General features: G+C 41.6%; 1 protein-coding gene and 1 long non-coding RNA gene across 2 annotated transcripts; both read right to left on the bottom strand.

Moving 5' to 3' along the window:
• Positions 1-940: 940 nt before the first annotated feature.
• LOC110976755 (uncharacterized) lies at positions 941-10,735 on the bottom strand. The gene is made up of 2 exons (XM_022230319.2): positions 10,536-10,735; positions 941-3,908 (listed from the first exon to the last, which is right to left on the bottom strand). The coding sequence occupies exons 1-2, from the start codon at positions 10,645-10,647 to the stop codon at positions 1,702-1,704; spliced, it is 2,319 nt and encodes a 772-aa protein (XP_022086011.2). The 5' UTR covers positions 10,648-10,735; the 3' UTR covers positions 941-1,701.
• Positions 5,939-8,910, bottom strand: LOC110976757 (uncharacterized). The gene is made up of 3 exons (XR_015426823.1): positions 7,368-8,910; positions 6,562-6,713; positions 5,939-5,962 (listed from the first exon to the last, which is right to left on the bottom strand). It is a non-coding gene; the product is annotated as an uncharacterized LOC110976757 (long non-coding RNA).
• Positions 10,736-10,775: the final 40 nt, after the last annotated feature.

The raw sequence follows: 10,775 nt of genomic DNA, 5'->3' as shown, positions 1-10,775 counted from the left end.
TGTGCGCCTCCTTCCCGAATGACCCTTATTCAAATTAAGGCTTGTCCCATGTTCACGGTAGTTGCACACATTTTCCCAGATTTTGCCAGTGGATCCCTATCAGAGAAGGCTTCCCTAAATGCAGCTTGGGTGGCTTGAAAGCTCGTTTTCAAGAAATTTCATCAAGACATTCACTCTTTGCTCTTCGGTAAGTGGCACCATGTTGCATACTTGCTGTCCTGCCTCGAACACTTTTCAACACTGCACTGGACTCCCCTGGGGCAAGTCAACACATTTAAACCAGATTACTGCATAACTTGAAAGTGACAAAAGGCAATCTTCCCTCATTATTATAACATTTTGTTGTCACTTTCAACCAGGACAAGCATGACAGAGGACAACCTAATTCACTGGTTTATCCAAAGTATTACAACTGAGTTCCGATGACCCATTTTCAAAACAAAGGTGTTCAGTGACTGTCATGCATGACAGGAGGGATACCATCAAGGTATCATTAGAAAGAACTCTTTCTCAAAAAACAGTCTAAAGGATTTTTTTAATCATAGAGTTTACCTTCCTAAGTAGACCTTATTCACGAGGAAGCTGTACTTTTTCTAATTTTTTTGTTCCCAGGATTCAATTGTGTGAAATGCGTGGTGCCGGACCATTTGGGTTCCAACCTAACTTTCATTCTCAGATGTGACTCAAAATATTGGATGTAATTCATCGTAATTTTTTATATTCTGAACCAAAACTGAGAAGAATTTGTAAAACTTAGACTTTCATTTTGTCGCTGTCATCATTATTGTCAAGTTGCCATTAAAAAGCTTCATATATTGGAAAATTAGCAACCAAACTTTAGATTTGACAAACAAAATCCACACACAATTTACATAATGTCCACGTTTTAGGACATCTGGGGAATTCATGTGACTGAAACAACACAGCGGATGCTCCCTCCATCCTCCTTCCCTCTCTGTGATTTGAAAAGCACTGTTGGAGTATTTATTTCCAGACTTCAATTCACAGCCTGCTCTAAATCTCACCTCTCGTAAGTCCTATAAGCAACAAGATTCATCGTCACACTGTACACAAGGCAATGCATCGGTCAATGGAGGTTGCAAGCAAGGCTAGGGGGGTTCCCCTGGGAGGGGCTGAAAACACATTTAGGGAAAAAGACAGCGAAATGAGATCATCGTCATTTCAAAAAAAATCAAAATTGCCCCCCATCCCTTTTTTTGCTGAGTGCTTTGCCGCCCCTGGAAATTGCCCGCCTCCCCGAAAAATTCGTTTGCAATGCCCATGCTTCAGGCGTGTCCTAACTTGTCGATAACCCTTTCGACAGTATCTTTCTTCATACGTTTTTCCTGTAATATTTTATTTTATCGAATCCGACATAACGTTCTTGCAAATCCCCAATTTACCCTCGGTCAGCTCTGAATGTTCATCAGATGTGCCCCGTACACGCAGTCCGACACTAATGAAATCATGAGCTATAATAACAAACCCATGTCGGATTTAATTCAAATTACCCCGCTGTACTCAATAAATAAAAAATGGGCTGTGGGATGGTGCAAAAAGAGCTCGACGCCCATAGTGTATAGAGGCTTTGCGTGGTAGCCATCTTCATGGGCAGTTCTTTTGTTTCACAGTGAGGCCTCCTTTGTTAATACCCAGTGGAACAAAAGCACTGGCCTGCAAACACTCTATTGTAGCGATTGATCAAATGTCATTTGACGGTTTATCGCGGCCTACAAAGAAATGATACCACAATCGCTCTAGGTAATGACTCTCCTCCTGATTGGAATATTTGCTGACATAGGCTAGAGCCTTCTGATAGAATTTTAGTGGGTGTCTTAGAATCTGTCCCCGGGTTACACCGAAGCAGCCATTTCTACAGGATTCAATGCCATCGCTGGGTGGTGGGTGACCATACAGATTTCTGTACACCTGTCCAAAAGTCTCGTTGGAAATTTGCAGTGGGTTTGTTTTAAAATGCTCTAAATATTTCGGGGGGAATTTGATGTTCCCCCACTGTCTGTAAGTTCCAGGTACCTTCACACAAGGAACACCCTTCTTGGCAGAACGCAGGAACTCCAGTGGATTTTTGAAACATCTGCCTCTCAAGGAATCCCCTTGAGCAAAAACAGTAATATCTGCAAGCCGCTCGTAGAATGTGGTAATGTGATACAGGTATGCGTGAGGTTCGCGCCCGACATTCTCGAGTCGTTCCCACCCGTAAACCTGGAAGGGCGGTCCTAGGTCGTTCCCTTGATGGTACACAAGGGTGTGACTGGCGTATGGTCTCAGCCAATCGAGATTCTCCCTGTAGTGAGCGATAACGATCTCGTAGTCTAGAGGGAAGACACGGTCCGTATTTTTCTTAGAGTTGACAAGATCAGGATAGGGATACGTCATTTCTGGAATGTCGTATACGAAGTCGTCCACAGCCTCGACCCCTTGCATAAAGGATTGGTCTTGGTTTCCCACCTCGTATTTCCAACCTCCAAACCGTCCACGGGAATAGATGTCCTTACTTTTTAGCCAAGGTTGTATCGTGTCAAGGATCACGTCCCTCTCACGTGAAGGCACGGGATACCCATGCTCCAAGCGGCGGTAGTACTTGGAGACTACCATGTCCGCAGATATAAACCTGTACAAGACTAATGCTCGCATGGATTCCTTGATCAAGTTCTCTTCACTCCAATACTTTGGCTTGAACTTTAAATTTTTTTCTGTTTCTACTATTTCGCAAATAAGCGACCAATAAGCTCCTGGTTTAGGCACATGATCATCTGAAAAATTGGAGAACATTGTCACGCGGTAGAATGGAGAATCTGAATCTGGGAAGTACACCCAAGATTTATTAGCCAAGGTCTTCGGTATTCGACCAATGAGTCCAACGCCTACGATATGAGTGTGAGTGTATACCAGCTGGGATGCTAGCTCTTGCATCTGCCCTAAAGACATATCACTGCTTTGTAGATATGACACGAAGACATCTAACGGGACTGTGGATATTAGTATGTCGTATTCCATGTCGCGGTGAAATTTCACATCTAGGCCAGTTTCAACAGTAATTTTTTTGTTGTCAATATCTACACCTGTTACCTTTTCATGGAATCTGAACCAGCGCCATGGAAGCTGTCTAGCAACCGACTCCCAAATTGCACCCGTCCCATTGTATTTGGGAAAGCGGAAGATAAGGTTGTCTCCCCACTTGGTGTTCACATTCTCTAGCTCTTTCATCTTGGTCTCCGCCATTTCTGGTACCACAACCTGCTCACTAACCCAAGCTGAGTTGAGTTCCCTAGGTTCGACAGTCCAGAATTTCCGATTGTATTTCCTCATAAACGCAGCGGCAAGACCCACTCCGAATTTTTGAGGCAGTCTCTCGTCAAAATTCATGGATTTGTTGGCGAGGTCACCTTTAGCACTCTCGCCTGATCCTCTGTGACTTCCCTGCTGATTTCCTTTATGCATTTTGTGGATGTTTTTTTCAATTGGAAAACGAATAAATCTCCTCTTCTTGTCATATCCTTTCATGAAGGCAAAGGACGCCCTGCTCTGATAGTTCCACCCGGGGACCGCCATGTTGAGGACTCGGTCAAAGTAGGTGTAATGGGAGGAGACGACGTGAAAACCGGCGTCCCAGAGAAAGCCTTGACCGTCCCTCACTGACGAGGCTGGGCCTCCTGGTTTGTCTGACTCTTCCAAGATGCTGATGACTGTTCTGTCTGCTTGATCGAGATCTTGGAGTCTTCGAGCAGCGCCGAGAGCGGCAGGTCCGGAGCCAATGATGACGACTCTGAGCTTTCCTGGTTCTTCCTCAGTCGATGCAGCATCTCCAGGCGAGATGGATTGATTGTCTTGGACGATTCTCCCGATATTTTTAGGAAATTCCTGAAGTGTTGTAACAAAGTCAACATCTGTTTTGGAAACGAAAGACATAACAATCATCGGTTTGTCCTTCTGTTTTTAAACTTTTTATTCCAATTCACTAACACGAATATTCAAATTCGTGGAAGACGAATTTGACTTTGAATTGGGAAAACCAAGTTAGCCATTTAACATTCAATTGCAAAGGTTAGTGGACACATTTGAAGACCTTGTCGAGAAAACCTTTGTCTAACCTGTTGCTAATTGAACTTACTCGGAAATCAAATTAATTTGCATCAATTACTTTTATACGGTTTGAATTATTCTTGTGATTGCTTCAGTTTCTTTATAATCATCAAAGTAGATTAAAGGCAAAGGTGAAACACTTTCCAACTCCAGTAATATCAAAATGCTTTAGATAAGAAATAAATTAAACAGGGAAAATATGAAGAAAATGAAAAGTCAGAGACTATTTGGGGGGGTTCCTTTGTTACTTCCGAGTGCTTGTAGGAGTCAAGCGTGATACCAAGAAAAGAAAATATCTTCATGAACTCCGACGAAAAAATATACGTGGACACAGCGGAACATGGTTTTCCCATGCCCGTGTATGTGAAAATTCAGGTTGCAAGTACATGTAATTAGATACTCATTGTCAGTATATGTGAAGTTTGGTATTATCGACTGAATTTCACGGTCACGCGCGCCAGCCCGGGGGAAAGGTTTACGATTTTGAATAAACTACATCGGGAAAAACGGACGCTGCGCGAGAACTGTAGGTACATGTCCGATTTCTACAAAACCTCCTGAAGGCTCAGCACGTAAAAAATGCACTGCGGCGATAGCGGAGTAGGGCGGATTCTATCCGACCCTGGCTCTTTCATAGGCCGTCAGCTAAGACTGAGAAACAGGCTGTAAAAACGAGTTCCGTTGAAGCAACGCTGGGAATACTTTTGAATGCATAAATGCGAGGTTCTGTACATCCCAAATGTTATGCCAAAAGTTCTCGCAAAAATCCTCTAATTTTTTAGTAATTCCATCTCAATGTTTGCCATAGTCTTGTATGCTATAATGCACAATGCATTTACATGTATGCACTTCTAAGGCTTTGTTTGGGCAATTCTAACTTTAGAATTAGAGAACTACGATTCTGTCAAACCTTCAATATTATAAATTTTAATTTATATTATGAATATATATGACAAATTAAGAAAAGACTGCACAGGATTTTTGTCAGGTGACACCACAGAAAGACTTTATTAGCTCTTTCTTAAAAGAGTTTTGATCTGGTAGACACCACCACTACTCTTCGGGTCTCTTCATGATCTGGCTTTTTAGAATAAAAAAATAAAGTGCAAAAGGGGAGTTAATTAGTTTTGCACAGTATAGATACCAGGGGCTATGATATCTAAAACTGGAAATGAAAATGTAATAAATTGCAGACAGCAGGGGAAATACATGTACGGAACTTCACTTAATGTACTCAGAATGTGATTATGATTCAGGGGCCCACTTTTTTAGAGCCAATTATTTTGTGTTCAACGTGGCTTCCAATCCCAAATCAAATGACTATAATTCAGACTTAGTGTAATTATGTGACACGGACTGTACGATTATGAAACAAGGCATTTAGAAAAAAAATTCCCCAAACGGTTAATCTCACTGTATTCAATTAATTAAGAAAACAGCACATTTGATTTAGATGTAATGCTTTTTTTTTTTAAATAAAATGGCACAATGCAAAGGTGAAGGAGACAACTCTAAAGAACAGGGGAGCTACGAAATCTAGATGTTTTGTGCTTCCTTGAAAATACAACACTGAAGAGGGCTGCGAATTGGAACCCTGGAGCATTATTTCATTACTATCCACCAAAATCATCAAGTACAGTGTTATCCTGACATGTAACAGCGTATGAAGAGGTGTGAGCATCCGTACCAGTTTCCAACTCAGACGTATCGGTTCATGAATCATTCTCTGAAGTTTCCAGAGATACGGCCACACTTCTTGATGACAATGTGGAGGAGTTGATAATCTCACGCTTGTTTGTTCATAAAGGCTTGTGGAAGCAGAGCTCAGGATATAAGCCAGTACTTCAGCTTGTCACTTCTGTATTAGAAGAAATAGTTAAAATTAGATGGTTGAATATTTGACGAAAACAAGAGTTACTATGGCAGGACTGGAGCAGAAGAAAGAGTGAATTTATGAGATAGATCATGCACATGATCCTTCAACAGGTCATTTTACTTTCCATTATTGATGTACATGTATAAATATACTTAGCTTGAGTGTAGGCATCACAGACTGCCTATGCAACACCTTCTCTTCACAGACTGCCCATGCAACACCTTCTCTTCACAGACTGCCTATGCAACACCTTCTCTTCACAGACTGCCTATGCAACACCTTCTCTTCACAGACTGCCTATGCAACACCTTCTCTTCACAGACTGCCTATGCAACACCTTCTCTTCACAGACTGTCTATGCAACACCTTCTCTTCACAGACTGCCCATGCAACACCTTCTCTTCACAGACTGCCCATGCAACACCTTCTCTTCACAGCCTGCACATGCAACACCTTCTCTTCACAGACTGCCTATGCAACACCTTCTCTTTCCAAATGCAATGTTTATAGTTGTTGATCTGAACATTTAATAAAGAGTTAATTTTGTAAGCACTGGACAATTTGGATAACTGTCTACCAACCATACCGGTGCGATTGAAGGTCCCGTCATGCCTCTTAATCACTGTCACGAACAGTTGATCAATCTTCGACATACTCATGATTTCCTGGCCATCAATCACTATCTCTGTTGAACATCTTGTAGCCCTCTTGGTGCTCCATCTGAAGTTCACTCCTTTAATACAATCATACAGTAAACAACACTTTTAATACCGGTCACTTCATCCTAACAGATCTTCCCATTACACTCCGTTGAACCTATCTTGAAAAAATGGAAGTGGAAAAATAAGACGGGGTGACTTGGCCTTACTGTGGAATTATGCTTGTACAATTCATTGAGTCAGAATGGTAATTTGATATGCGGGCACTTACTTGCAACTCTGCAGAATGCCCTGCACAAAAGATAACTACGAGTAAAACAAGTTTTGCCTGTACGTACTTCAACTTGCCAATATTTAAAGGTTTGGATAGAATTGATATGAGCCAACAGTTATAAAACAGTGTCTGACTACGTTGACATGCAAATGAGGATACCACAGCACAATTGGAGCTGGAACAAGTGCTGGCTTCCAATCATCACAAATGGTGGCTTTAATCAGAGTTTTAAATGAAATATACAACAAATCATTTCCCTAATAATTGTCAGCATTATTTACCATTACCTATGAACAAAATCTTCATATTTAAAAGGAGCCAAAAATGATGATAGATGCCAATGAAAGACATGAGGCTAAGATTTATTCATTTTTCCCCAAATAGAGAATATATTTTAAAACTGAGTAAATAAAAAACGGGAAAACACATCAATCAAAAATTGTCTACAGCTTACCCTTCAGGATCCTTGCTTTTCTTTGTCAGGAACTAAGTATTTGGTTTGTAACCACAGGTGTAATATCGAACCTCCAGAGCGAGACAATCTTTGACTCAAATGTGTATCAAAACATTCTCGTCTCTTTTGCTCTCTGCTGCTAGACGACGCATTCCTGGAAAAGAAATTTAAAAGAAAATACAATTTAAACCATCTTGCTTGTGCTCTTAATCTTATAACCATTTTGTTAAATGTTTGTTAAATTTGTTACCAGACATTTATTTTTGGCACGATTGTCTGCGTTGTCACTGTTATCAGTCCAAATAAAGGCTGCTGCTTAATGTGGACCCTTAATCGGGGCTCTTTGTGTACTCTGTCAGTGCTTGGGTCCTGGAAGGATATATTAAAAAAACAGCTTTCAAGATTTCAAAAGTTTCACCCACTGACATCTACTACATTATATGAGCTGAAATTCCACCACCACGTTCATTACCTATGCGACCAGCCATTCCCAGGTTGTGAATTCAAGGGAATATGCGGGTGTCAGTGGGTAAAACTTTAAAAAGTTTGATAGCTCTTTTCTATATACTTGTACATGTATCCCTATCCAGGACCCAAGAGAAGGGCCTTGTTTATGGATCTACTGCTTGATGCTGCTAGCTCTGGTCAGATTGAATCACACTTCGGCATGGGGATTTGTATTGTTACGTCACAGTAGATGTAAGCAACTTTGCCAACCTGTGGTAGTAAAGTGCATGTTCCTGCCTTATTTGCATATTTCATGGGAAAGGTCCACTCGTTGAATCCAAGTTACTAGAAATAGCTTCAATGGTGGGTATGATGGGCTTAAACTAAAACACCAACATAGACCTAAATAATTACCATTTAATTTCGAAAGCTATTTCAATCAACATTACCTTGCCTGATTTCAATGTCATTGTAATGCAGCTTACCTTTATCAGAAATCTCTGCCTGCAGTAGTCTATCTTTGACACATAATTCCCATGTCGAGTGACGACCAGCTTAATTTTCCTCCATGATGCATTCAAGTAAACGTACAGGCAACACACCAGAATGCCACTTGCCAGACATGCTGGAGTCATGAGAGTCTCGAAGATCTTCCAGAGGAAAATCTTGATCTTGCCCAGAGTTTTTAGGGGAGTAAGATGAAGCTTCAGAGGAATAATCTTCGTGTAACTTTCGTTTTCGAGCAGCATTCAGGCGTCTAAAACTCCGGTAACATGTCTCGTGAAAACCAATGTACGTGCTTTGCCATAGCCTCTGTACAGATCGTGCGTAGTCCCTCGCAATCGGTTCGTTCGGTCACCGTGATTTCTTGATATCTGGCGCATACATCAAGCCACACTTTGACATATGAAGTGAACTTTCCCCATCGGACATTCTTAAGGGCTGTTACTCTTTTTTCAAATTTGACTGATTCTTCATGCATTAAACACCTGAAATCCAGCAATGTTGACGCTAAGGAACCGTTAACACCGCCGGACGTCGCCATGTTTACTGCTTTGTGCCATTATACCCACGACCTTCTTTCCGGTCCCAGATTGGACAGTTTGCATCACGTGGTCAAATTATATCATCCACGAACGATTTTAAACGTGGCGAATTTCGCACATGGACCTTCCCCGACGGCAAAACAGTTGGCTCTTTCCAACCAAATTATTAAAAAAAACTGCAGAATAACATGTGGAGAACTTTTGCACTTGTCATCTCTGGTAATTTATGCACTCGATTCTGTTAAGGAAATCTATTCCTGCAGTTGACGAAACGAAAGAATAATTAAATAGGGGTTCAGCTGACAGCCTATTAGGGTTAATAAGCCTACATATGGTATAATGCCTATTTTTCTGTTGTTTTTATTTCACCGGGAGTTGCCTTGTTTGTATGTTTATGCAATAACGTAACAAAGGACCAATGTATTGGACGGGTCCCCTAGAGTCCTGAAGAATTCTTCACAGCCGTGATCCTTTTTTTCATTCACTTATTATGAGGGCTTTCATTTGATTTCGAAGACTTCACCTTTATATCCTCATGATTTGGCAACAGGTGCAAAGATCCACCTAATCCCTAAAACAATCCGCGGCATTTGAACCCTGCCATTTACTTAGAGTCACTGGCATTGGCTAAACGATTCACATGCCATTCACGTCTGCGCCGCGACACAGCGCAGTCAACAGTGCCAATTAACGCGGTAAATGCGTTATCTCTTCACGTGTACACCGCTAGCGTTGGGTACTGGTGCTGGTCAAATTTGAGTTCTGCTGTAAAGGTGAAGAACGATTAAACTGTAATGTGCGCTGGGTTGTTATATTCTAGGGAAATATTTGTCTCATTGAGTCAACTGGCCCTGCTCACGAAACTAATAAACACAATTGGCTTGATGGTATTAACTTTGCGTGAAGACATAAAACCAGTTGCGACAGTCGAAACTGACTTTCCTTCAGGCTTAATCTGCAATAAAAAGTGACGTTGTATGAAGACACCCTGCCCACAAAAAATGGTGTTCCAAGTTGTCGTTTCAAGAGTGCAGTTTCAAAAGTACTTTTTTTTTCAAAATCATGCTTGTCATATTTGTTTTCCCTGAGGGGGGAGTTAATGGTTCTGGTTGTAATAGAACTTACCAAATGACCGGCATTAGTAGATCCAGCCAGGGAGTGATCCAGGAATTTTGCGGGGGGCGATAGTTCTGTCGCCGCTGGTGGAGCCATTTAATTGCTTTCTTTGTCCTTGACCGAACAGGGTTTATGCTTTTGGGGGGGGTCTTTCAACCTATAGACGTGGGCCTAAAAATATGGCCGAGGGACCCCCACCCAAACCCCTCTGGATACACCCCTGGTCTCTATATGCACTTTTACAACGTTTGCTGCCTGCAATACGTGCAGTTGAATTTTCTAACAGATCAGATGAACCTACTTCAAGCAGTGGAAGGAAGCGTACGGAAGGTACAATACCTAGAATGTACGTGGTTGTCCCCAAAGATGTGGAGAATGCAGAATATTTGCATGGTTCGATTCCTGAAATATGTGTGACATGCGATTCTAAGGCCAACGACCAAAATTGTGGGGTAGCTCTCAATCAAGCTATATGGTGAAATCAATATTTGTCTTGGTCTTTGCATGGAGTCAAAGACTACAAAGAGGAAGAAAGAAATAACAAGAAAGAATTACATACCTTTCTGCCAGCGAAAATTTCCATAAGTCATATTCCAAAACAACCCAACTATGAGGAAAACCATTGCAACGGACACACAGGGTAAAAGGCGTTGCATACGGTAGGGCACCATGTTGGTTGAAATGGTCGGGATCGCGAGGTGTTTTCACAAAAGCAGGACAAGCAGAATCTTCGGGCATCGAATTCATTGTCCCTAACCGTTGACGGCTATTTCTGGAGGTTTGTGGGCAATATGCGCAT

This window comes from Acanthaster planci, linkage group LG10, assembly GCF_054643075.1.
Source record: "Acanthaster planci isolate LZ-2023a linkage group LG10, COTS_SCS, whole genome shotgun sequence".
Lineage (NCBI taxonomy): Eukaryota > Metazoa > Echinodermata > Asteroidea > Valvatida > Acanthasteridae > Acanthaster > Acanthaster planci.
The sequence above is the reverse complement of the archived record's forward strand: the minus strand, read 5'-3'. Positions and strand labels throughout refer to the sequence as shown.

Coding starts and splice junctions, on each gene's coding strand:
- LOC110976755 (XM_022230319.2), bottom strand. CDS start 10,647: ATGGTGCCCTACCGTATGCAACGCCTTTTACCCTGTGTGTCCGTTGCA. Junction 3,909..10,535: donor AAATTTTCGCTGGCAGAAAG/GTATGTAATTCT, acceptor TTTCCAAAACAG/ATGTTGACTTTGTTACAACA.